Source organism: Aureobasidium pullulans, assembly GCF_000721785.1.
Source record: "Aureobasidium pullulans EXF-150 unplaced genomic scaffold scaffold_21, whole genome shotgun sequence".
NCBI classification, from domain to species: Eukaryota; Fungi; Ascomycota; class Dothideomycetes; order Dothideales; family Saccotheciaceae; genus Aureobasidium; species Aureobasidium pullulans.
In genome coordinates, this window is record NW_021941041.1 from 274,893 (window position 1) to 299,355 (window position 24,463).

Below are 24,463 nucleotides of genomic sequence, written 5' to 3' on the forward strand. Positions count from 1 at the left end.
TATGGCTTTGAGGGGCTTGTTCGAAGTAGATTTTGGATAGCAGCCCTTGGTATCGATTATGGTGTTTCACTCATCGTGGAACCCGTGTTCTCTGCCTTCCGCATCGATGTCGCCATTGCAGTCTGCTAGTTATGCTCTTTCCGTAAACGACTGCACGAGTGGTTTAATGTGGAGGCTATGATTATCGATGCAGAGACTGCGCAGTGTGTTTGTGCATTTGGAGACACTCGTTCGCTGCATCTGTGTCGCTTGTGTGTGTCTTTTGCCTTTTTTTTTTTTTTGCTTGTTACCTATCGTATCTTCTTGATCGTAGCTTTTTTGATCGTGGCTTTTCCTTGTCACACCTACCCTGTCGCACCCGTCCACTCCATTTCTCATCTCTTACATTTCTCATTTTTTACATTTCTCATTTACCCCTGGTGAAGAGTGATGTGGCGATGCCGAGAACGGGATTGAGCGACGTGAGAGTAAGAATGAGCGATGTGGGAATTAGATGAACGATCACGATCACGATCACGATCACGATCACGATCACGAATCACGAGACAGAGACGAAAGATCATGAGAGTGGTGAGTAGACTCGAGAGAACGATGGATTTGTGAGATTTGAGTGGCTCGTGAGAATTAACGTGAGTAGACTCGAGAGAACGATGGATTTGTGAGATTTGAGTGGCTCGTGAGAATTAATCGACCTACTGAGCGGACCCGTGTGAGGTGCGCCGCGTCGAGACCAAGGGTAGCAGGAACGACTGGTCAAAATTATCAATACTATGATGGATAGAGTGCTAAGAAGCGATCGAATACAACGTATCGTATGAATAGTGGAATCTCCATTGAATAAAAACCAGATGTTCATCCTCATCTCCCACTCCCAATAACATGTCTCTCTCATGTTCATCCACTTAGAATCCGAATTTGTGTTTGATCAACCCGGTAACAGCACCCCTCTTCTGCTTGTTAACAAACTTGCTGACATCGTCGGCCCACCCCTGTGAATTGTTTTCTAGATTCTCCATCGAGTCTCCCATGATATTCAGCTTTTCAGTACGTTCTTGGATGTTGCGTTGGAGATAGGCGCCCCAGCCCTCATTACTTGCAGCAGCTGCGGAGGCGGAGGTGGAAGCAGAAGGACCGGCACGGGAGGCGGCGAGGCGTGATGCTTCATCTGCGCGGTTTTGGGCGATCATGCGTTTGGAAGGGGGACGAGATGGGCCGCCGACTGGAGCGAGAGGTTAGTGTTGAAAAAGGTGAGGAGAGAAGTGAGGAGGAGAACGTACTCAGGAGATCCATGTCTGCTGGAGTCACGTATTGCGTTCCTGCTACCCATTGGAAATTTGAGATTGTGGGTCTGGGTGGAATGACTGCATCTGGGTTAAACAACTTGTCCAGTGATTTCGGCCTGCAGACAATTAGTGTTCGTCTCTCTCGAGCTTCGTTGAAGACTGAACTCACAGTAGTTGACCTGTACCCCAGATGTTGATCAATGCCATCTCGGAGGGACCATTCCAGCCGAAGATGTCGCCATTGGGAAGAATGATCGAGTCTGCGAAGCGCCTGGTGTCCAGCATATGCGATACGTTGATCGAGTTCAGCTCTTTCAAAGCAGGCAACGTGTATGCACGTACAGTACCATCGCCGAAAAGTCCAGCAAGCACATAGCCTTGGTCCTGGAACCGTACGACGGCTGCTGATTCACAGGCGTGGCTATCGAATGTCTTGTGAGCACCCTTTGATGTGGCTGGGCGGAAAATACGCGCTTCTGTTGTGGTCACAGCGACAAGGACACCATCGGTCTTTGCACCGTTGCGAAGATTGGCGACCGCGTCCTGACTTGCGGATGCTAGTCTCCCTGTCTGGGTGTTCACTGGCGACATGTGGATGATGCGACCATCGAGCGAGGTGATGCCCTTGAAGTCGACACAGTAACGCCCACTGGAGTCAGGTACAAGCTTGAAAGTTGCCAAACGGCCCAAGTTAGTACCAGCGTGGAGATTCACACTGGAGTAGTTCTCGTCTTCGAGGGTCATGACCTTAAGAAAAATGTCAGCATCTTGCAAACGTTCAAACATGGGATGGGACACCTACGCTAAACTCCAACTTTGTCACCCACTCTGGTCTGTCAGCAGCATGACTACTCTTTCGGCGCAACGTGCCGAGTTTGTCACCCTTGCCAAAGTCTTGAGTCGTACCAAGATGGATGATAGCAGGACCACGCATGTCGATGACAGCAATTTTGCCTCCTTCGGAAGCAGCTGCAACGAAGCCGACCTCGCTGACCTTGACTGCTGTGATGGGACCACTTTGCAAGTCAAGCAGGGTGAAAGGACAGAGTCCCTCCTTGAGACTAGGATCGGCTCTATTCACGATGTTGGTGAGAGAGTTAGGATTATTTCCACCAGCAGATGGAGGCACATCACGACCAGCGTTTCTGTTGTGACCCCATCGGAAGACAGCAACTTCACTGCTTCTGGTACCTGCTGCAAACTCGCCACTCGCGCTTGCAAGGGAAGTAGTAGTGATGTCAACGCCTTCAATGCGTCCAACAGCTCGACCAACACCTGCTTCGAGGACCTTGTCGTTCTCTAGCTCATCTCCATGACCAGCATCCCAAAGCCTGACGGTTCCATCGGCATGCATGGTCTGGATGATGTTTCGGTTTTCGTATCGCTTGAGAGGATGAGTCTGCTCTACACCACCCTTCAAGATTTGTGGGCCTTGACTGCGAGTCTCTGTCATGCCGAGCCATCTGACTCTGTCGACTGTAGTAACATTTGCACGTCTGATGAAGGGATGTACAAAAGTCATGGATACATGGAGCTGGTTGGTGGGCGTGATAGGGATACCACTGGGGAAGCTGAGGCTGATGACTTCCCCAGACGACAAGAGCGCGAGGATGGCGATGGGATCTTGTGCACCTGCGAAATGAGGCGACTCTCGAGGGATGAGACAAAAGTCGACCACTTCGGCGTTTGGTGGTGTTGGGAGTACTCTCTGTCGGCGCGGCGATTCTAGGTGATCAGCCAGAACTTCGTAGCTTGAAGTCGCATAGTTTGGTGTTCGTCCCAGCTCGAAGAAAGTCATTCCCTTCGTCGGCATAGTAGTATCGGCGCCTCCAGCAATGAGAAGAGCAGTGTCATCGGGATCCTTGTTTGCACACCATGCAACCTTGAAGATGGGCTCCTTCACGGATACTGTCGGTCCGAGAGTCGTGGTACCTTTGCCCGGAATATTGATATGAGTCTCGCTGGTAGTCCGAGCCAAGACAATTCTACCATCTTTGGGGTCCCAGAACACCATCGAGCTGTCTTCATGTCCGGTCAGGATGAAAGTGCCAGTAGGATGCCAGACTGCTTGGGTGAGTTTCGGCCAGCGAGGGGTTTTTGATGATGAAGGATCTGCGTGGCCGCCTGGAGCTCCAGCAGGGACTTCATATTGGAAGAACTTTTGGGCTTGGTTCAGCTTGAACGAGAAGGTGACAGCACCGTGGACGTAGCCGATGAGCAGCTTTCCAATATCTCTAGGATGAAACTGGATGCTGACGACTGGTGATACACGGACTCTCGAATCGCGCTCAGCCCATAGATTTGGGATTCGGAAGGGAGCGGCTCCCTCTCTATCCATGTCATAGGCAAGGACATCTCCAGATTGCATACCAATCAAGGCATAGTCCAACGCGGGATCTGTCGCGATAGTGGTTGCGACACCTGGTGGTGAGTGGGATCCGATGAGTTTCTTTGCTTCGAGCGAGTAGAACGACAGGTCATTTTTTGAGTCGAGACAGACAAGCTTGTCGGCGCAGAACTGTATCTGCTTGACTGACGCTCGTTGAGGCAGTTCAAGTGTGACCGCTACTCTGCTTCTGCCGAAAATGTAGATTTGCCCAGGTCCGAATTTGCTGTCCTTTGTGCCCACTGCCAGCAGTGATTGCACGGGATCATAAGCCAGGGCTCCTATTTGACTATTGATGCCGTATTTATCCAAGAAGTCTATCGCGACATGCTCGGGAGTGAGCCCGGCGGACAGGTCGTTCTGTATGCCCGCCTGCTTTCCACGGATGAAGCTGGCCATCTTTTCTTGTTCAAACTGAAATGAAGATGTCGGAAGAGGTGACTTCCATGTCTCGAAGAGAAGTGGTGGCCTAGACATTAGATGTCGCCAAGTCGGATTGAATGCCCAAGCTTCCACCTTCCAGGATTTGGGGTGGGTTGCGACTTCCTTCACATGCCAACAACGACGCGTCAGACTACAAAGAGATCGACCAACTCTTGATTCTTTGTTGATTTCTGATCGAACAGAAACGGGTGCTGCGTCTTCAATCAATCTTTCCATATAAAAGACTATGGCAGTAATGCGACCGACGAATGGCAAACAGGAACAACTCCACTCAACCAGCAGTAATATAGTTGAAGCACAGAAAGAATCATATATCAATGTAAAGGGTGTGAATGTATTTGAATGTGGTATCGAAACAGAAAGTAAACTCATTTGATGAGTAAGACAGAAAACACCCAGAAATGCGTACTCCTAAACCATTGTCGTGAAGCTTTTGTATCCTTTCCCAACAGCGCCGTGCATGAATCATTGAGAGATGAGAAGTCGGTGCATCTGCTAGTGGACCATGACATCGCCCTGTTGTTGAGGAGGTTGAGGCTTCTCGGTAGCAGCATTTGAGGAAGCAGGGGCATCTGTGTCCATCTCGTCGGCAGCCTCGCCATCAGCTTCGCCTTCGCCTTCTTCCTCCTCTTCATCTTCGTCTTCACTGGCACTGCTCTCGGCTTCGATGTCCTCGCTGCCGGCATCTGAGACTTCGTCCTCCTCCTTTGGCAGCTCCACGGGGTTGGCTTCAGCCATTTCGGCGTCCTCTCCCTCCTTGACTTCAGGCTCGCCTTCGACCTCAACTTCGTCTTCCTCAAGCTCTTCGACACCGTACGCGGCCTCATCATCGTCTTGATTATCGGCGTCAGGCTGCTCAGGAGGGAACTCGGCAGGAGCGCTGGCTTCGCTGTCCCACTTGATGGCGAAGCGAGTGACACGAGGCTTCTCGGCAAGGATGCTGCGACGGACCTTCTCGACAACGGCCTTGGCAGGAGGTTCGGCAATGAGTGCCTCGTCGGTGTACTCGTTGTTAACGTAGTAGCCGACACGCACAAACTCGCGACCATCGTAGCTGCACGTCAGGAGGATGACAGTGACGCCGAGGATGTCGCTGTTGGGGATGCGGTTGAGATCCGGGGGGTCGGCCTCGAAGACGAATTTGTTCACACCGACGGGAATGGGACCGACAAGGAGTGAGTCCAGCTCTTGGTCGTACTCGGAGCTAGAAAGAAAGTCAGCGTGGTGAACAGAAGGCAGCTAGCGATCGGGAAACGCACGAGGTGGCAGAGCCGACGTAGGTAAGCTTCCACTCAAGATCCTTGTCCAGCTTCTCGAGACATTCAAAAGTGATTTCGAACTCGTATGGCGAAGTGAAAGGCGCAGGGTTGTTGCGTACCGCAACGTTGAGCAGCGACACGGCGGCCATGTTGGTGAATGTGGTGTAGTGTGATGGAGATTGAAGAGATGCTGTTGTTTTGATAGCTGGAAGAAGGATGCAACTATGTGATGTGAGAAGAGGAGTGCGCGTAAGTTTGGATGTGGAAGCAAAAAGGCAAAAGTGACCAGGTTGTGAGAGCAACGTCAATGTTTTGTTCGGCGGTCACTCTGGAAGAAGTTGAGTCGCGTCTGCCCGCGCTTTGGTCGTGTCGCGCTTTCCCAATCTGGACTTGATTGATTGACGTGAACCTGCATCTACTGACGTCGAGCTTTTTCTCGACAATCGCCTTCGTCCCTCTCTCATTCCACTCGCTCGAAGGCTGCCCTGACTTTAATGCTCTCTTTATTGCTTCGGTGTCCTCTCATCCATACATATCCTTCCACTTGCTCTCTAGCCACTCAACAATCACCTGAGCTTCTGCGACCTGAGTGTTCGACCCACACAGCTCGGACCCCTCCAGGAACTCGCTACCGCTGTTCTCCACAGATTCGTAAACCCACCGCCTTTTCCGCCTTACAACAACAAGCCGCTTTAGCTCATCTGGGAGAGCGCCAGACTGAAGTCAACTTCTGTCCTTCTTGCATTGCAAGAGTATTCTGGAGGCACTGTGTTCGATCCACAGAAGCGGCATTGATATTTTGTTCCCTGGACCACTGTTTTGGCATAGCAATATAAGAGCATGAGAGAGTCTGTGGACCTTTTTTTGCCCTCTTGGACGGCATCCACTCAAGCATGCTGACACGACTATCCCTATGTGATGACTTTTTTGTGGTATGTATTCCAAGCCCAGTCCTTGCAATAAAGTAAGTTTGAGCCTCATGGTGTGAATTATATGATACGTCTTCATGGCAAGCTCGTTTCTTATCGAAAGTCAGCATCGCCCTTACAACTACTTGAATCCGTTCTTCTACTTGGTACGAAGACCACGGCTAGCACTTTTTGCTGATCCTGGACTAGCCTATCTTGAAGACAGTTAATCTCACATCTTCTCTTTGTACTCGAGTACCACCTAGACTACCCTTACACGCCTAAATGCATACACTTTAACGTTATTTAGATCCAGTGGTATGGTCCATCAGCACAAACATTTCGTCGGGGTAACGACGTTTTCATGATCCTGTCGTGTACGACTGTAGGCACGGGGGGCTCAAATTGAGTGAACATGCTACACGTGTATGTGCTACGGGCGTGTTACAAATTCGATTACCTCTGGAAGGCGTACATGCCCCGGTGTAATGTTGAGAGTGGCTAGAAACGTTATGCGACACTGCTTGTATCGTTTCGTAGTCACTCCAATTGACACTAGCCACCAAGGACCTTCGTGAAGCCTCGAGAGCATAGTGAACCACCCTTGCAAAGCATGTCACCATGGTCTACTCTTCGGTCTCAGAGAACACACATGGTCAACCTTTGAGGCGTTCTCTTCGAACGCTGAGGGTTGAGAGCACGAGAGTCAGGATCGAAGTCAGTGCGTTTTGCGGACCGATTGCGGGCAGTGGGTGCTCCGTAAAGCTCCTGCTGGCGACGAGATTCAGCCTCATACCACGAAGGCGATGCATACTCTTGCCTTATGGGAAGCACAATTCCAGTGAGACGAACTGCCGTACATTACTATATAATCAAGGCCTCCCTTCGAGCAGTAGTGGTTGTACAAAAAGGGAAGGACAATTGGAGTTCTCGACGCCAAGTAGGGTTGGATCAACTAGCCAGACTTGGTGTTGGTCTCCGGGTGCGGAGCTGGGAAAGTCAAACACGCCCGCATTGTTCCTTTCCAAAAAATCCTTACTTATTGCTCATAGCTGTCGCCTCTCTTCTTTGATCCCCTCAACTTCTTCCAGTCGTTACACACACATACACATACACAATATGTCGACATACGCTCTTCCCGAAAGCCATCGCGATGTCAGTACACAATGCGCCTTGCAGATCCAAGCTCGAGTACTGACTATGAGTAGCTCATGGAGAAGTCTCTCATCGAGACTGACCCTGAGATCGCCGAGATCATGAAGAAGGAGATTCAGCGCCAGCGCGAGTCCATCCTTCTGATTGCCTCGGAGAACGTCACCTCGCGCGCCGTCTTCGATGCTCTGGGTTCGCCCATGAGCAACAAGTACTCCGAGGGTTACCCCGGTGCCCGCTACTACGGCGGTAACGAGCACATTGACGCTATTGAGCTCACTTGCCAGGCTCGCGCTCTCGAGACCTTCGGTCTTGACGCCGAGAAGTGGGGTGTCAACGTCCAGTGCTTGTCTGGCTCTCCCGCCAACCTCCAGGTCTACCAGGCCATCATGCGTCCTCACGACCGTCTGATGGGTCTTGACCTGCCCCACGGTGGTCACTTGTCCCACGGCTACCAGACACCCCAGAGAAAGTAAGTCAATTCTCTGTTCAAGCTCATAGAAGCTTCTCTAACAAGCACTCCAGGATCTCTGCTGTTTCCACCTACTTCGAGACCTTCCCCTACCGTGTCAACCTCGAGACTGGCATCATCGACTACGACCAGCTCGAGCAGAACGCCCTCATGTACAGACCCAAGGTCATCGTTGCCGGTACCTCTGCCTACTGCCGTACCATTGACTACAAGCGCTTCCGCGAGATTTGCGACAAGGTCGGCTGCTACCTCATGGTCGACATGGCCCACATTTCCGGTCTGATCGCTGGTCGCGTCAACGACTCTCCCTTCCCCTACGCCGACATCGTCACCACCACCACCCACAAGTCGCTCCGTGGTCCCCGTGGTGCCATGATCTTCTTCCGCAAGGGTGTCCGCAAGACTGAGATGAAGGCTGGTAAGGAGATCCAGACCCTCTACGACCTCGAGGGCCCCATCAACTTCTCGGTCTTCCCTGGTCACCAGGGTGGTCCTCACAACCACACCATCACTGCTCTCGCTGTTGCCCTCAAGCAGGCCCAGACCGACGAGTTCAGACAGTACCAGCAGCAGGTCATCAAGAACGCCAAGGCTCTTGAGCACGAGTTCAAGGCCCGTGACTACACCCTTGTCACTGGCGGTACCGACAACCACATGGTCCTCATCGACCTGAAGCCCCAGGCTCTTGACGGTGCCCGTGTTGAGGCTGTCCTCGAGCAGATCAACATTGCCTGCAACAAGAACACCACCCCCGGAGACAAGTCTGCCTTGACCCCTTGCGGTATTAGAATTGGTGCCCCTGCCATGACTTCTCGTGGTATGGGTGAGGATGACTTCAAGCGCGTTGCCGGCTACATTGACTCTGCCGTCAAGCTCTGCAAGTCTGTCCAGGCCGATCTCCCCAAGGAGAACAACAAGCTCAAGGACTTCAAGGCCAAGGTCGCCTCTGGCGAGGTTGAGGAGATCAAGAACCTCAAGAAGGAGATTGCCGAGTGGGCCTCCACCTTCCCCCTCCCCATCTAAGCATGTCAAGCTTGAAGACATGATTTTGATTGCATTTAATGGCGTCTTGGGATGACACGATATTCAACATGGGACAAAAGGATGGCGGCGGTGTTCGGTTACGAAATGCAGAGGCAGCTTCAACCTGTCTTCTTGCTAGCTATGATACCAGGAAAAGTTACTTTCCAGTGATAGAGAAAAGCGACATGAGAATCTAAAACGGATCTGAACCTTACTTGATGATCCATTGCAAACCTTGTGCCATGTTCGTGATGCTCTTCTCTCACATATCTACTCCAGCCATTCTGAGGAAGACTAATATCTATTCTTCTCGAGAAACATGATTGAAAAAGGATGATGACCAAGTGCAGCGAAAATGACCCGATTGGCTTGTGCGCACGTCAGAAGTGCGGGAAGCGGGTGCGGGAGAGTTCCCTGATGTTAGCGCGGTTGGCCTGGTTCCCCACGCAACCGAGTGTTTGCAAAACGATCATCACGGTCTTTTGGTCGAGAGAGGCTGGGGTGGCAGGAAATTCATTTAGCACTTTACCAACCTCGCGTTTTTGTCGTGCAGCAAAAGGACAAGGGATACACGCGCCTTTCCATCTCTTCACACTTTGGCTTCTACAAACCTGCGTTACATACGTTTTGCGACCAGAGAAAACGACATCTTTTATCCGCTGCATAACGGCCATCCATCTCCACACTTCAACAAAGGTTCAGGCAACTCAAACCTCCACATTCCACGAGTCAAGACACGCGACGGACACGACAAGATCAAAGGACCATTGTGTCTAGTCACAGTCGGCATTCCTCTCACCTCGTCGGCCACCGGCAGCCTGCAGGGCATCTACAGAACAAAACTTCATTCCAGAGAAAGCCATGGCTCCCGTTGGGTTTGCCGTCGGCATTCAACGCCTGATACCGTTCATCGGTTATCATCACATTCTTATGATCTTGATCGCGATAGCAATCATCTTACTTTGTGAGTCTGCTTGAACATCATCACTGCCTGACCACTTACTGACATGAATTTCTTACAGCACTACTACTGGCTGGATGCTCGTCGAGTTCACCACTGATACCAGGCATTTTCCTGATCGACTTTTACTATCAAACATACACACCGACGTATGACCCTGCCCAAGTGGACCCAGGAGTCACTGCTGCCATTGCCAACATCGTTGGACAGACACAGCTGGAAGTAAGAGTTGGTTACTTTGGTCTATGCATCGCCTCAACCGCAGGCAACTACCTGTGCTCCAACAATGCCACCTTGTTGGCTGAGCAGATCAGTATCGATGAAGATCCCATGAACTTGATCTGGGTCGCCAATACCTTCAAGAACTCGGTCGTCTTCCCGTGGTTGATGTAAGTTTGGAAGCCAATGACTTGAGAAAGGACCTCACTGACTCACCATGAACAGAATCATCGCCATCATCTTTGCCTTCCTCTGCTTCCTCCTCCTCGCATCCTTTCCAGGTTGGCACGAAGAAAGAGACCGTTCCACCGGTTCTGAAGTCGATGTCAAGCCCTTCCCGTCGCGGCCAGTCTCCCAATCGGCACTTGCTCTCGTCTTTATTGCCTCGGTCTTCGTCTTGGTGTCTGTACTGTGGCAACATACAGCATCAGTAGCAGCAGCACAAGTCGCCCAAGACATGGGCAACGGGAGCATAAAAAGTGGAGTGGGAACGTCAGCCATGGTGCTAGGCTGGTTCAGCTTTGCACTGCTACTCATCGTTACCATCGGTCTGCTGGTCATGATCTTGAGTATTCGTCTCCTTGACAGACTTACGGATGAATGATCTTCATGAGCAATTCTTCCTCCCACAAGCCCACACCCCACCACAAAAGCATGATACGAAACCACAGAGGCTTTCGATAGCTATGCATCACGATCACGACCTTCGGGCATACTACCCCAACTGCCGGATACAGCAGCACACGCCCAACAACCTCCTTCCTCTACGCCCGCACCTCTTTTGTTTGCTTTCTCATTCAGCATCAACGATACGATTGATATCCCCCTTCTGCATTGCCAGCGCGCAAGCATTCTTCTGTTTCCTTTGCTCATCATTCATGGGGGCCTTCCTTGTAATTTGCATCTCTTGCATCTCAGGAGCATATTGGGATCTGCGGAAAAAAAGGACATTGTCCTCTTTTGAATGTTTTTTTTTTGTTTTTCTTTTCTTTTCTTTGAGCGAATTGAGATGAGATGGATGAAGTTGATCTGGACACACTCTGTACATTGCGAGACCAGAGGAATGAGACGGATGAAGATACCTATATAGACGACTTGTGAATGACATTGAGGATTGGTTAGACGAACCGAGACTTTACTTACACTTGTAATCCCTCCTCCTGTTGCTGCTGTGAGTGCATATTGCTTGTGACATACCGTCTTACTCTACCAAGACCCTATGATCTTGCTCATAACTCGAGCCAATAAAGATCAAACACAAAGACCTCCACGCGAGTAAGCATACAACAGAGTCACAATTCCAACAAAAGCAAAAATAGACGAGGATAATTCATCATTGATTTTCGAGTGACCATCTTTCGTGCATCATGTCATTAATCTCATATCTATCTTTTTGCGTCATTAGAAATCGTGTACCTTGTCATAAAAAAATCATCAGAGCATGTGGAGACCCTCAAACGCCATACCACACCATCATTACCTCCCCTCTGTCCTGTTCTTCGATCCCTCTCCTCCTCCCCCCTAGGTCATCTCAGAACAAAAACATGATCGTAACCGCACTCTTGACGATCCCCGCAACCAGCAATCCCAGCGCCGCATCCATGCAACTGGCACATCCAGCCCCCACAAACGCACCCGCCAACATGGCTCCGAAAAACAACACCCGTCTCGTCCTCGCAACATTGTCTTTTGCAAATACGGTTTCATCGGTGGCGAGTTGGACGATGGCGCCTGTGATCATGGTGGTATTTACATCGGGGATCTTTGCGGAAAATGCACTGGTGACTTGAGCGCCCATGCCTATACTGAGGAGAGCGATGACGCCCAGTGCGTAGGGACCGGTGCGTTGAGCAGGGCCGAAATAGCGGAGAGCTGTTGCTGCGAAGATTAAAGCGGTGGAGATGAGATTTGACACCGATAGCCAGAGGCATGTGGATGAACCCATGCGGTGACCGAGGTGGCCGAAGAGGATGGCGGAGCAGAAGAAGAGGGATATGGAGATTGCGACGTTTGGTTCGGTTTGGGAGACGGAGGTGTGTTGCAAGGCGGCGAGGGCGAGGAAAATGGTGTTGCCTGTTTGTTTTGTGACGAAGACGCTGTAGAGGGAAAATGTGGTTGCGTCTATTATTCCTGTGGCGAGGGAGAGGAGGAGGAATTGGGTCAGGGTGTAGGTAGAGGATGGCGTGATAGGGTGGGTTAGGTAGGTCGACAGGGTGTTTGGTTTTGCGGGTGTTGTCGTTGTTTCGGACGTTTGGTTTTGTTCGAGGTCGGGGGTTGATATGTGAGTTGCAGTTGAGGTTGTGCTGTTATCACTGCCTCTGCGTTCTTTGAGACGGAGGAGTTGGGCTTCTAGGTCGGCTGGGTTGTTGATGTCGAGGGCTAGTGTTGGTGTGCGAGATATGGTGGGTGTCGGGACTGCGGTGAGGTCTGATGGTGACCATTCTGAATTTCTCCTTGACTCGTACATGGTGCTTGATTTCTGAATAGTGGAAAGGTATGTGTGTATGAATTCAAGAGAAATCCTTCAAGGGTCCATGGATGGGAGAGCATATATGTCTGTCTTCCTCTCGCTGTCTCTTTCCACTTACTCTGATGCAATCTACTGCTATCACACTGCCCCGTTTCATCTGTCGCAACTTACACATGCTGTTGAACAGATCATCTCCAGCCAAGCACGGGGGCTGGAGTCCCGGGGGTGGAGCATACTACGCGTAGACTCTACGCTTGAAGGACCGAATATGCCTATCTGATCATGCTAAGACAAACGACACCCGGAGTAATGGGGATATGGAGAAAGACAAGACAGCAGTACCGGCCGAAAGGTGATACTCAACATCATGTGAAAAACGGACATCCTGCACTCTATTCTGTTTGGTGATTGTGATACGAAGTCTTGTACGAGAAATAGTGGATATAGCGTTGGGTATCTTGCATGACATATTGATGAGAGAAACAAGCAACTTACCTGCCCATTCTTGACTCACCTTGGGCAGAGAGAGGCTCTGCAATCGTAATGTGGCTTACTCACAAGCATCAGAAGCAAACCATATCTGTCAGTGACGAGTAACCCTTGAGTGTAGACGCCTTCAGGCCTCCATCGGCTCAGGGCTCGCAAGATCAAACTGATAACGCAAACCACCGATGATGACATTGCGGTATGCGTTGAGCAGAACGTGCGAAACCCAAGACACGCAGCCAAGAAACTCTTTCCACTCTCACCGAGACTGAGGCCGAGCAAACAAGTACGGGGGAGGCAGTGTATGCTGCCTGCAGCTTGTACGGCCGCAACATAATCATGGACGATCACACAAAGTTCAACAATCGCTGACAGATTAAACGTGAGATGGAGAAAAAGGGTGAGAGTCGTGGTCCATGAAGATCAGGCTTGTCAGGGTCGGTGCTTGTCGCGGCCAAGACCCGCGGCGCCACCCGCTGCGTGTTGCACGTTTATTGATCCTGGGCCAGGCCCTCGAGTCCATCCACGACGTGACGAACCATCACCGTCCATCACAACTTCATCCCTTGGCATCACCAAGCATACCAAGAATACCGCGCCGGACATGGCAGACGGGAAATGCATGTGTTCTCGTTACGGCCGGGTGGACGGGGCGGAGGTGAAGCATACCCAAGCACTTCCAAGCAAATGGCATACACTGTCATGAGGACTGTTTGTCTTGACTCTTGTGCACCCGTTGCGTTTCTGCCTTTTCTCGCGTAGAATGCGAAAAAGTATCACGCGGATACAGCGTGGTGTCCGAGGACTTGCTGAGTTTTGGGAACTGTCAAATTAAAGAAAGTTTCGTGAGAAATCGCTGGGTAGCCGGCTTCTCAATTGTTCTTGGGCATCAAACGTGTGGTCTTCGAAATTGGTTGTGAGATCTGATTTACAACTCGATGGTCCAGACAGGAATGTATCGTACAGGTAAACGAATTGCGAGAAGAGAGAGCATATCTTGAAGTTCTATGGCTAGGGCTGTGCGGACAACCCTGGCTGATAGAATTGATCAAATTCACGTTGTCCGATGGATGGCCAAAGTCGAGTGCGATTGCATATCAGGGGCTCTGATACGAATGAAAGAATGTTTGGAATGACAATCCTTCAATGCATTGGATAGAAGTTCACTGGATATTAGTGTACTATACAGCTGTTTTACATATCCTCTCGAGCAAGTTCGATGTCATTGAGCCAGAGCAGCTCAGTCAGACGAATCTGCTTTCTCAGGTGCTTCAATACGAGATTGACCCCAAACGTTCGGTCTGTGATGCAGTTAGTAAAATCTCCAAGAAGACAAAGTAGATCAGGAATTTACCTCGTAAACAGCATCTTCAGAATCTCCCCATAGCTGCCATCATCTCTCTTTCTTCCCTCAAGCCACTTGCCCAAATCCTCCTTCAACTCGCTTTCTCCTCTACCCACAACATCAATACCACGTTCCTCGCAAGCTATGCGAGTTTCCTCTGTACTCAACGTCAAATGACTCAACACCCAATCCTTCAACAACAACTCGTCATCGATATGCAAATAGCCCAAATGCCTCATCAACTTGACAGGAAACAAGGGATGCTGCACACCAATACTATCAAACAATCTACCTCCAATCCCCAGTGTCCTCGAGATATGCAGCATTTGCGGCTTACCCATCTTGACAATATGTTGCGCCGTCCTCATACTGACATATAACCTAGGCAGTGCCTTTTTGCCGCCAGCAGCACTGGTGGGCATGGCTTCATCATTTGACTCTGCGGCTTTCGGTGTGCTGAGCCCTTCGCGGAAGGATTTCTTACGGCGCTCTTCTACGCCTTTGCGCATATCTTCGATTTGCTTGGGGATGCGACAGGTGCGTGGGACTGCTGAAGGTACGAAGGGCACAATAAGCGGTAACCACTCTCCAAACAACGCCACCATCAAGGCAAACGGCGGCAGCTTTCTAAAATCATATTGCTCGCGCATCAGAAGTTGGAAATCCGTGCGTGTCAATTTTCCCTTGCCTGCATTCTCATAGTAGAACTCCAAATGGGCGAGCAGCGGGCGGGGCATATTTGGTAATCCGGAGTTGCGGTTTGCGGTTGTGATTTGGGTCTTGAGAGCCTTTGCGCGTTTGTGGTTTGCCCATGTTGCTTTTACACCTGTCCAGTAGAATTTGCCGTATGCGCGGCCGATTTGGAAGAGGTGGGAGGGGGTGGAGCGGTCGCCTTTTTCGGGGAGGTTGAGGGGTGGTGGGAGAGTGGAGATGGGGCCGTTGATGCCATCTTCGTCTGGTTGAGAGGGTTCCTTGGGAGGTAGCTCTTTGGTCTTTTCGTCTTGGTTCGTGGAAGGTGGTTGAGTCGAGTATGTCTTGGGGTTGCTGATGCTGGCGCGTAGCAATTGATGGCGCTGGCTTAGCGGGCGGAAGGATTGTTGTTGGACGGAGAAGATGAGGGTCGTCGCCCTTTTCGGAGCTTGTATCGAGGTCGTCATTGCATTGGTTGGTGGTCAATTGCTGACTGAAGGTCGAGGTTCAGAGAGCTTGAAGATGATCGTGTCGAGGGTCCCGCGTTTCGAAGCATTTTTGGGCGCAATGAAGTACGTCACTATGAATATCAAATTATTGAAATTGGGAGATTAATTCATGACTTGCATTCTTTATTCATGATGACCAGATGATGAATTATTTAGGCAGCATCATGACATACTCCCTCTCACTGTCGCCAAAGCCAATGACATCGCCGTCTTGCAGCTCAATGTATCGACTTCCCCCTATCTTCTCACCATTCAGCCGCGTTCCATTTGCGCTGTCCAGGTCGATGAGATATGGCTTGACCTTGCTCAACTTGTCTCCGTATTCGTTCGTCTTTGTGATGTGTCTGAACTGAACGACAGCATGTTGCTTGCTGATGCTCGGGTGCTCGAGGTGGAAGTCGGCAATGGCTTGATCGCGTCCCATGAGCCAGCAACTGCGCGAGTAGAGGTGGATTGTGTCAATCATGTCTTTGCCCTTGAAGACAAACATGCGCCATTGCTCTTTGCTTGAGGGCTTCCGCGCTTCGGCTGGTTCGTGGTATTTGAGGACCGTGTTTGTGCCAGCCACCGTGTTCGCTTCCTTGGCCAACAGTCCTGTCGCATTGAAGTTGGGCTTCTGCTTTTCTACGGCCGGTTCTGCTGGGCCAGCATCATCTCCCTGGCGGAACTGGTCTTGTTGCGAGGGAAGTGGTCCACGAGCGCGGCGGGGTGGAGGTGACTTTGATTTCGAGTAGGATCGTCTTCTGCGTTTCGGCGGTGGTGACGGCGATGTATCTTCTTTGCGTGAGCTTCTTTCCTTGTCGTGTCTTCGCCTCGGACTCCTTGAGCGGCTGTGATGTCTCCTCCTTCTCTCCTTGTTGTCATGGTCGTATCGTCGGCTCCGGCTGTCTCTTTCTCTTCTGTCATCATCCTCTCTGCTCACCGATCTTCTTCTTCGATCGTGTGGCCTGTCAGAGCGTCTCTCCCTGCTGTCGCGACGTCTTCTACGATCTCCGTCTTCTGAACCCATTCTGATATGCTTTGTGGATTGAATTGTGAAAGAGCATCCATCAATAAATTAAAGCTCGCTCCTTCACTCGGCCAGGGATGACGCGAAAGTCTTGGCATCTCCGACGTGCGCTCGAGGGTCCAAAACTTCTTTTTCGCTCGCGTTCACCTTCCGTCCTTGTTCAAGCACCATCCTCACCAAAGCTGCGTTTCTTTGCTTCCACACAGACAAAGCGATGCTTTACCGCTCGCCTTTGTCCTCTATCTTGCAAATGAGAAATTCGGAGTAATCTTCACACTTTACACTCACCTTGTTCTTGCAAAAGAGCGAGCTCTGAGTCACTGCCCGCGAGGGCCTGACGTGACACGTCTGCACCTGGCATCAGAAACTCAGGACGTCTTGACCTAACATCCACTGCGGTGGTGAAGAGGAAGAGATCGCGTTCCTATGGGAGCCGGTGCGAAGATTGTGTGCGAGTCTTCAATGACTTGCGATACTTGAGTGCAATACGCAGCGTTTTCTTCTTTCACGGAGGGAATAATTCGATTCCGATTACTCGGGTGAGGATGGTGTTTCAACCCTTTTTTTTTGGTTAGCGATAGAGAGACCACCTGTACGTGGTGCTGACTACGAACCTCATGTCTTTGTTACATGAGAGCCGAGAGTCTCTCGACTTCTTTGATCGCACTTTTTGTGTTGGTTGTCGAAACATTTTTCATTACTAGAGACCATCCAACATGGTCGCTCATACTTCATTCAAGCAATGCACAATTTCTACTCGACCCAAAATAGCTGAAGTCAGACATCGAAATCATTCTCTGTTGTCTAGCTTGCCCTGGCCGTCTCAAACCTCGAAAAGCAATCCTGGATCGGGACTGGTTTCGGATGCGCCTTTGTGTATCGCTCTTTCTTCTAGGATGCTTGAAGCTTGCACCCCTTCCTGCTGCGTCTCTTGGTGAGCCTGTGTTTTGAGTCGCATAGGCTCGACCCTCAAAGCAGCGTGCACGCCAAAACATCGTTCTCGAAATGCACAAGGACTCGTCTTGCTACAATGAGAGGCGTTGCATTGCTCATACCCTTGAAGAAAGCATTCATAACCTGTCCTGTCTGCTCCTTTGATCAAGGACGACGCCTTCTTCTTTGAACTTCCTATCCATCTTTGTCAACATCTCGTTCACGCCTTTGTCACTCTTTGAGTGACTTTGTTTACATCGTTCCATTCATTGTTCGTTTGCGCGAGGACCTTCCACTCTAACCATGATGTCTCTTATATATAATAGCACTCGAAGCGTGCTACGCTACTTCCTCCAGACCACATCAACAAAACCAACAACCCCCCTCATCCCGTCACCAATGTCTGAATCAACCATTCCCACCGAGGCTGCTGGTCAGCCTTCGATCCTGAGTGATCTGACATTTGGAATCGAATTCGAGTTTCTCGCTTATGCACCTGATAATGTTAATCCCCAAAGGGCCGCAATGAAAGCCCTGAACAGGCCTGTCCAAGTTCAATGCGACAAGTGTCCTCAAATACACTCTTTTATGCTGCCCGTAGAAGATTCTATCGACAATCCCAGACCATTCCAGCTCTGGACTTCCCACAACGATGTTTCAATTGTACCCGAAACCAACGAAGCTGGTTACATCCCAGAAGAGTGTCGATTCTACCCGCTGGAACTTGTCAGCCGAATCCTCAACTTCACCAAGCCTACACCTGATCCCATTGGACAGATTTACCCTTGTACTGGCGAACCATACGAATGGTCAGCCCAGACTGAAGTCGCTGCTGTCCTCCAAAGACTAATCGAATGTTTTTCCAGGCCCGGCTTCTTGCTCTGCAACAACAGATCCACAGGTCTTCATACTCATTGGGGCAATGGTCAAGAGAGGCCACCTGTACAGACTTCGATTGGAATGTTTGGCGTCTTCACTGCTCTCGAACGTCACTTTGATGCACTGCTCCCGGTGTCTAGAATCTGCTCGCAAGGAGTCAGAGGCCCCTCGCTCGGAATCAACAGACCCAACCCTTTGTACTCATACTCTGAGATTAAGGAGAATGTGTATGTTGGCAGTACTTCCAAGGTCTTCCTCGAGGACTTTGCGCGAACAATCAGAGGTGCCATGGATCTGGAATCTGAAGAGGAGACTCGAGCTACAATCTATGAAGCCTTGAGAAACTGTAACGCCCCTGCTTGGCTTGAATCGATGTCAGCTCATGATAGCATCGATGATTTCCTTGACTCTTGGCCTCCAACGCAGGGCAGAGGAAGAGCTACGCTCAGTCAACGATCAATTGCCGTCAACCTTACCAACCTCCAGAGATTCAACGGCTCCAAGGGCACCATCGAAGTCAGAGCTACTCCGGGAAGTTCTGATATCGACGAGGTCTGGGCTTGGTGTGACTTTATGGGCAAGCTCGTTCTTTGGCTCTCTACCCCAGGCATTCAACACAAGGACATCATTATTGGCATCTGGGCTAACCCTCATAGCAGCATATTTGACCTTCTCACGCAAGTCGGTGTCTCTCAATCCACTTTCGACTTTTACACTGATCGTATGGATAGAAACTGGGCTGCAGAACGCTTCAACCGTCTGGCTACAAAGCTTAAGGGTAACCCTTTCAAAAATTTCATCCGCGCTGTCGAGAACAATCGATACGAAGACTGCCGTCGTTTCCACGTTGACGCCAAGATTCAAGAGAAGTTGGAGCAAGGTCTGTATGGTCAGCACCCCGATGCATTCCTGCAAGTCATGCTGCCCTCGGAACTGTACTATCACCCAGAAAGCTTGAATCTGAACATGAACAAGTGCGACCTTAAGAGCAGAACTGACGAGATTATAGAAGATGCCAAAGCCTTGGCTGCCGCTAAATCTGAAGTCCCACCGAGAAAGTTGTACGTGTGGGTTCCACCACGCGGCGACGACTCTGGCTCTGGTTCACCCACCTCTGCATCTCTTGTTCCTCCTCCCCTCTTCGCCAGACCTTCTGTTCCCCAACGTACCCCTGATATCCCTTCGGATCTTGAAGATCCCTTCACCACAACCTCTCCCATATCCACACCATCCCGTCCTGCTGGTCACATTCCTACCGTCAGAGATTTAGCTGACATTATCCAACACCAGAACAACGTCGATCGTCATGCTGCCATGGAAATCGACTCTGAATGGGACAGCAGTCTTTCCGCCGGTACTCCCACTAGATCTCCAAGGGCCTCTCCTGCCCAGTCAGAAGACTTCCCTTTCCGCGCTACCAATGATGCCGAGAGAACTTATGCTCAACAGATTCCGGAGGGCGCAGCTTCTGATTCTGAAGCTAGGTCTCCTGAAAGTGCACCTAGAACTCCTGACAACAGATTCGAGGCTTATGATAGTGATTCAATGGATGAGTCGGTATAGAAGGTAAGCCACTGATATAGGTAAATCTTTGCTTTGTTGTCCGCTCTTGATATCACCACTCGCGACAATATTTATGGCGTTCAGGTAAGCGTTTTCCTTGTTTCCACATCTCTAATTTTTTCGATCATCTTACTGGATAAGAAATTTATAATATTTTGCTCTGTTAAAATCTTTTTTGTCGTTCCACTTGTTTGTGCCTCTGTTTCGTGACCACCATGATATCTCGTTATCCCCAATCACCAATGACCACTCTCGCCTACCTTGAATACAACTACTCAATCTGTTCGGATGGTAAGCTCAGGCAATCTTGCCTTTCTGACACTCAGATATCTAAACAGCATTTCTTCGTACCCACCACATCCACGTATTGTGCAATCTGACGCAAACACCTTTCTATCTCTCTGTCCATCTCACCCATTCCCCTCCCACCTCTCGAATGCGATACTCAGCCGTTGAAAAACCACAAGAATAATTCCTGAAAATTTAGCCTCTTGTTCCACTTTCGAATTGCACAGTTGTTCTATACATCCCCCCGGACGTGAACTCCATCAATTCCGATCTTCGCAGCCCTATCAACCCTTCTCTATCCCCCCTTTCCCCAGAAAAGGTGCAAACGTATCCGTCAGCAAAACTTATGATATTCATGTGCATCTCGGGGTAATGATAAAGAGAGTGCCAACACTATGCACGATACCCCCTTCTCTATCCAAGGACTAGTAAAAGCTCAGAGATATTCGAAAAGGATGTTTCGAAAAAAAAAAGAGAGTGTACAGTGGCACTAAATCCGGTTGTAGGAACAAAGCCACATATAAGTGGATTTGGCTCAAACACTATATAGGATAGAAGTAATAAACAGACCAAAAAAAAAGGGAAAGGAGAAAAGAAAAAAAAAAGAGAGAAAATATGATAGAGAGGTATAAGGGGTTACGTAGTAGACGGTGTGTATAATTAAGAAGAAGACTTTGGTGTAAAACAAGGAATGGAAAATAAGGAGAGCTTGTTTGATTTTTTTTTTGGATATATTGGATAATATTTCATAAGAAGACCTAGCGGAAAAATGTATATAGCAAAGCAGTAAAACATCTTCGAAGTGGGTGGAAATCAGCGCACAACTCAAGAGAAAAGAAGAAAACATCAGCAAAAAACCTAACCAGGTAAAATAATCGAAATAGACGATCCAGCGCCAATGAGAATACCAAATCTTGGACTCTCCTAAAGACCCTACCTTTGCAAAAATCTAAAACATGCCTCCAACAATTGCATCAATGGAACCCATATTATAAGCAGGAGTACAAACCTCTTTGACCGCACTAACAGCAGATCTGCTCAAATATCCAGAGATATAAGAAGCCCTCATAGCTTCCAAAGTAGTTGCGTAGCGAATACTCGTCGTGACGCCGGAATAGGAGGAAGAGCGAATACTCACATCTTCAGAGATCGTAGAAGTGACAGAACAAGCCGGATCCGATTGGAAAAGTGAAGATTGAGCAGAAGCAAAAGCGCCACCACCAAAAGCCCCGTCGAAATCGGCAAAGGGATCGGAAGCATCGATGGCGGTGGGGTTTACATCATGCCAATTGCCATATCCGGCACTTTGGTCGAGTGTATCGTCTTCGTCGTAAACGCTTTGCCATACATCTTCGTCGTCATAGCAGTGCAGAGCATGGGGGCCGGGGACGGGATAGCGGATCCATGCGAAGTCATCCTGGTCAACAGGGATGCCGAAAACAGTTGCGTATTCAGCTGCTGCAGAGGTGGAGGGGGAATCCCAGTAAAGAAATCTGGCTTCTGCTTGGTTGATCGTTTGGGTGGCAGGAGAGGGGGTAGTGGTGGGCTGGCTCTTACGGTAGAAAACCGATGGGGTTTTGCGGATTGAGGAGTTGACAGATGTAGAAGTGGTGGAGAGAGAAGAATGCGAATAAGTGTGAGCGGGAATGGTAGACCACCAAGGTGCGTTAGATGGCAGTGGTCTTTGATCAGCAGCAAGTGTATGCGCAGAGACACTGTCGCTGGCAGAGGAGATGGAAGCACCAGCTCCAGCATCAAAAGACAAGCGAGGGCCAGCCCAACTCATCTTCTCAGCCAACAATGGCGATCTCAGAGGTCTCTTAGGTGCAGGTCCCCTAACAGCAGTAGGTCGAGGAGGAAGAGGTGGAGCAACAGTCTCAGCAGCGGCAGAAGAAACAGCTTTTCTACCATTAGACAGAGTAGAAGGACTGATTGAGCGCTCGCAAGGGCCATTCTTAGCAGGCAGAGTAAAAGGACAAGTGCCGTTGCTTCTCCACTGAGCAGCAAAGACACTCGTCTTGCAAGCAACGGAAGGGATGACACAGATGTCCCAAACAAATTCAGAGACATAAGGACTGCTAGGCGAAGGGAAGTCACCAGCAGTGAGTTCAGCAATCGACAAGTCAGAAGTGGCAGAGTCTGTGCTGTACTCACTAGAAGGGCTCCAAGGAGGTGAGGTGGGGTTGTAGGGAGTGATAGGACTCAAAGGCAAGTCCCTAGCAGGCATGAGGAAAGGAGAAACCGGGCTAGGGAGTGTGAAGCCGTCGCTGATGGAGAGACGTCTAGTGTTGATTGAAAGAGAAAGAGGACTAGGTGGAGAGTCAATGCCGACACGGTGGTGGAAAGAAGGAGACAAGGGACTGACGACAGGGCGACCAGTAAAAGTAGACATGTTGCGGCCAGCGCAAATACGGCAGAAACAGTTGGTGTGAATGAACATTGTCGAGTGTTGTTCTTGGGTAGATGTGAATTTTTGGTGTTGTGTTTCTGCCCCAGTCGGTGTAGTTGGTTTACAGGAGCGAAAGGGTACTGGAAAAGACAATGATTTGATGGTTCGTTATATAGGAACATGGCTTGGGGGAAGGGTGTGAAAGAGAACAATAGTCAACAAAGCAAGTTTGTGGGATAATGGCAGATGCAAAGAACTGGTGAATGAGAACAGCAAAAGACAAAGAGACAAGAACAATTGCATTCTTCGCTGCTTTGTATCCAACACAAAGAACGAGGGCCGTGGGAAAGGTCGCTTTATTGTGACGTAATGCATAGAGTTGAGAAGAAACGCGAGGTAGCGTGTTATCGAGGCTGGAGTGAAGATCCACCTGTAGCATCCGTGGTGTGGGTTGTGACTGGCAGTTCGAGTGTCTAGAAGACGCCTTCTGTTAGTTACGAATCAACTCGGGCCCAATCAAGCTCAAATCCCATATACATACCATCATGGTCACGAGCCATCCTTCATACCTCTGTTCTCATCTCATGATATGTTCTGGAACAGCACATACACTTCCCACTAAACGATACAGTCGACATCATCTGTCCGCAAAGCAGATGGACTTGAGAGATCTTCTTCCAATGACCTTTCACGTTCCCAGAACACGAAGCGCAAGGCCCATCCCATGATCCAGAAGTAACTCGAATCTTCATGTTGCGCGTCCAGGCGTCCCAGTATCTGTGAGAGACGTTGTACTGAGCGTGACGAATGCCAGTAGGCATAATAGTGGGTATTAGTGGGCTGGTGTTGTTATTGTCAAGCGAGAGGGAGTTGAAAGCTCGAGTTAGTTGGTCCATGTTGGGTATCTGAAAGGGTTTCGAGATTTCTGTGAATGTTTCTTATTCAATGTGCAAGGGGGATTACGAGCGATCTATAATATGTTAATGGGGACATGGACGAGGCTGAAATTGCTACGAAGCGAAACATGTGTCCGTCCTCAAGGCAGTCTCGAGCGAGCTTGTCTTAGTGTGAAGACTGGCTCAAAGGTGGATCAAAGTGCATATGTTCAACACCAAGCTTGACCGAGCATGGAGAACGAGAGCTTCCTCATGGTCGACTTCTCATGACGTTGTGTGAGAAGGTGTTGTAAGCCAGCGTATTGTTGGAGTGGGCCGCGACAAGAAATGAGTTGCTCGAATGGGTGAACCGGGAAGGTAGATGATAGCATAGCCCGGATCGCTGAAGAATAGAAGTCAACTTCACTTATCCCAAGAGGTTCAGATAAGCCAAGTATACATACCATCCAAAGATTTTCGCACTCAGATACCTGGCACAAACTCGTTGAAGTTACGGCCACATTTCCTACATCCTCCCATGAACTGGACGGCTGAGGTGATCTCTTTACTTTGCATGTTGATCTGACAAGTCTTTTCCCATTGACCTCCAGCACAGTCCAAAAGGCATGAATCACAAACAGCAATCCATCTGCCTACAGTGACCTGTTTTCTCAAGTCGCCGGCCATCTCGAGGGCTTGGCAACCATCGATTGCCCAAGTCTGAGCAGAGGTGCCAGTAGGGTAGTAGCGGCCAATCCAGTAGCTGCGAAGACCAGTCTGAACGAAATTTGGGCGCATGGGATCGTTGGTGGTAGGAACGAAATCGAATTGTCGGTCCGTCGGAACATAGGAGCCCGAGCCAGAACTCTCGTCAGGAGGGCCGTTCTGGCGTTGAGAGTCGTCGCCGTCTTTGATATGCG

General features: G+C 49.9%; 11 protein-coding genes across 11 annotated transcripts; 3 read left to right on the forward strand and 8 right to left on the reverse strand.

Annotated features, from left to right (window-relative positions):
• Nucleotides 1-469: 469 nt before the first annotated feature.
• On the reverse strand, nucleotides 470-1,027 carry M438DRAFT_101419 (uncharacterized protein). The gene has a single exon (XM_029898634.1). The coding sequence runs from the start codon at nucleotides 896-898 to the stop codon at nucleotides 560-562; it is 339 nt and encodes a 112-aa protein (XP_029757226.1). The 5' UTR covers nucleotides 899-1,027; the 3' UTR covers nucleotides 470-559.
• M438DRAFT_348406 (snare-dependent exocytosis protein-like protein) lies at nucleotides 739-4,453 on the reverse strand. Its single transcript, XM_029906140.1, has 4 exons — nucleotides 2,086-4,453; nucleotides 1,453-2,030; nucleotides 1,278-1,399; nucleotides 739-1,219 (listed from the first exon to the last, which is right to left on the reverse strand). The coding sequence occupies exons 1-4, from the start codon at nucleotides 4,327-4,329 to the stop codon at nucleotides 903-905; spliced, it is 3,261 nt and encodes a 1,086-aa protein (XP_029757227.1). The 5' UTR covers nucleotides 4,330-4,453; the 3' UTR covers nucleotides 739-902.
• A 113-nt stretch (nucleotides 4,454-4,566) lies between these two features.
• On the reverse strand, nucleotides 4,567-5,904 carry M438DRAFT_399499 (histone deposition protein Asf1). Its single transcript, XM_029909419.1, has 2 exons — nucleotides 5,373-5,904; nucleotides 4,567-5,317 (listed from the first exon to the last, which is right to left on the reverse strand). The coding sequence occupies exons 1-2, from the start codon at nucleotides 5,519-5,521 to the stop codon at nucleotides 4,609-4,611; spliced, it is 858 nt and encodes a 285-aa protein (XP_029757228.1). The 5' UTR covers nucleotides 5,522-5,904; the 3' UTR covers nucleotides 4,567-4,608.
• A 1,508-nt stretch (nucleotides 5,905-7,412) lies between these two features.
• Nucleotides 7,413-9,218, forward strand: M438DRAFT_348408 (serine hydroxymethyltransferase). Its single transcript, XM_029906141.1, has 3 exons — nucleotides 7,413-7,435; nucleotides 7,489-7,904; nucleotides 7,958-9,218. The coding sequence occupies exons 2-3, from the start codon at nucleotides 7,492-7,494 to the stop codon at nucleotides 8,925-8,927; spliced, it is 1,383 nt and encodes a 460-aa protein (XP_029757229.1). The 5' UTR covers nucleotides 7,413-7,435; nucleotides 7,489-7,491; the 3' UTR covers nucleotides 8,928-9,218.
• A 570-nt stretch (nucleotides 9,219-9,788) lies between these two features.
• M438DRAFT_325235 (membrane fusion mating protein FIG1) lies at nucleotides 9,789-11,198 on the forward strand (the record flags this gene model as incomplete). Its single annotated transcript, XM_029903084.1, has 3 exons — nucleotides 9,789-9,891; nucleotides 9,950-10,277; nucleotides 10,333-11,198. The coding sequence occupies 3 exons, from the start codon at nucleotides 9,789-9,791 to the stop codon at nucleotides 10,709-10,711; spliced, it is 810 nt and encodes a 269-aa protein (XP_029757230.1). The 3' UTR covers nucleotides 10,712-11,198.
• A 257-nt stretch (nucleotides 11,199-11,455) lies between these two features.
• M438DRAFT_348409 (uncharacterized protein) lies at nucleotides 11,456-12,595 on the reverse strand. Its single transcript, XM_029906142.1, has one exon. The coding sequence runs from the start codon at nucleotides 12,572-12,574 to the stop codon at nucleotides 11,639-11,641; it is 936 nt and encodes a 311-aa protein (XP_029757231.1). The 5' UTR covers nucleotides 12,575-12,595; the 3' UTR covers nucleotides 11,456-11,638.
• A 1,580-nt stretch (nucleotides 12,596-14,175) lies between these two features.
• Nucleotides 14,176-15,565, reverse strand: M438DRAFT_399503 (uncharacterized protein; the record flags this gene model as incomplete). Its single annotated transcript, XM_029909420.1, has 2 exons — nucleotides 14,176-14,364; nucleotides 14,418-15,565. The coding sequence occupies 2 exons, from the start codon at nucleotides 15,563-15,565 to the stop codon at nucleotides 14,304-14,306; spliced, it is 1,209 nt and encodes a 402-aa protein (XP_029757232.1). The 3' UTR covers nucleotides 14,176-14,303.
• A 153-nt stretch (nucleotides 15,566-15,718) lies between these two features.
• On the reverse strand, nucleotides 15,719-16,616 carry M438DRAFT_348410 (SMAD/FHA domain-containing protein; the record flags this gene model as incomplete). The annotated part of the gene is made up of 1 exon (XM_029906143.1): nucleotides 15,719-16,616. The coding sequence occupies one exon, from the start codon at nucleotides 16,614-16,616 to the stop codon at nucleotides 15,756-15,758; it is 861 nt and encodes a 286-aa protein (XP_029757233.1). The 3' UTR covers nucleotides 15,719-15,755.
• A 1,332-nt stretch (nucleotides 16,617-17,948) lies between these two features.
• On the forward strand, nucleotides 17,949-19,991 carry M438DRAFT_358358 (uncharacterized protein; the record flags this gene model as incomplete). Its single annotated transcript, XM_029907252.1, has 1 exon — nucleotides 17,949-19,991. The coding sequence occupies one exon, from the start codon at nucleotides 17,949-17,951 to the stop codon at nucleotides 19,989-19,991; it is 2,043 nt and encodes a 680-aa protein (XP_029757234.1).
• Nucleotides 19,992-21,228: 1,237 nt separating this feature from the next.
• M438DRAFT_338423 (uncharacterized protein) lies at nucleotides 21,229-22,671 on the reverse strand (the record flags this gene model as incomplete). Its single annotated transcript, XM_029904119.1, has 1 exon — nucleotides 21,229-22,671. One exon carries the CDS (start codon nucleotides 22,669-22,671, stop codon nucleotides 21,229-21,231), a length of 1,443 nt encoding a protein of 480 aa, XP_029757235.1.
• A 1,355-nt stretch (nucleotides 22,672-24,026) lies between these two features.
• Nucleotides 24,027-24,419, reverse strand: M438DRAFT_257635 (uncharacterized protein; the record flags this gene model as incomplete). Its single annotated transcript, XM_029899733.1, has 1 exon — nucleotides 24,027-24,419. A coding segment is annotated over one exon (393 nt), but the record flags the coding sequence as incomplete, so codon positions are not given.
• Nucleotides 24,420-24,463: the final 44 nt, after the last annotated feature.

Bases quoted from the DNA above. Each gene is read 5' to 3' on its own strand.
- M438DRAFT_348408 (XM_029906141.1), top strand. From the start codon at position 7,492: ATGGAGAAGTCTCTCATCGAGACTGACCCTGAGATCGCCGAGATCATG. The intron at 7,905-7,957 runs GTAAGTCAATTC...CAAGCACTCCAG, and splicing joins TACCAGACACCCCAGAGAAA to GATCTCTGCTGTTTCCACCT.
- M438DRAFT_399499 (XM_029909419.1), bottom strand. From the start codon at position 5,521: ATGGCCGCCGTGTCGCTGCTCAACGTTGCGGTACGCAACAACCCTGCG. The intron at 5,318-5,372 runs GTGCGTTTCCCG...CTTTCTTTCTAG, and splicing joins TACGTCGGCTCTGCCACCTC to CTCCGAGTACGACCAAGAGC.
- M438DRAFT_101419 (XM_029898634.1), bottom strand. From the start codon at position 898: ATGAACATGAGAGAGACATGTTATTGGGAGTGGGAGATGAGGATGAAC.
- M438DRAFT_348409 (XM_029906142.1), bottom strand. From the start codon at position 12,574: ATGTACGAGTCAAGGAGAAATTCAGAATGGTCACCATCAGACCTCACC.
- M438DRAFT_348406 (XM_029906140.1), bottom strand. From the start codon at position 4,329: ATGGAAAGATTGATTGAAGACGCAGCACCCGTTTCTGTTCGATCAGAA. The intron at 2,031-2,085 runs GTAGGTGTCCCA...ATTTTTCTTAAG, and splicing joins TGACAAAGTTGGAGTTTAGC to GTCATGACCCTCGAAGACGA. The intron at 1,220-1,277 runs GTACGTTCTCCT...CTCTCGCTCCAG, and splicing joins AGCAGACATGGATCTCCTGA to TCGGCGGCCCATCTCGTCCC.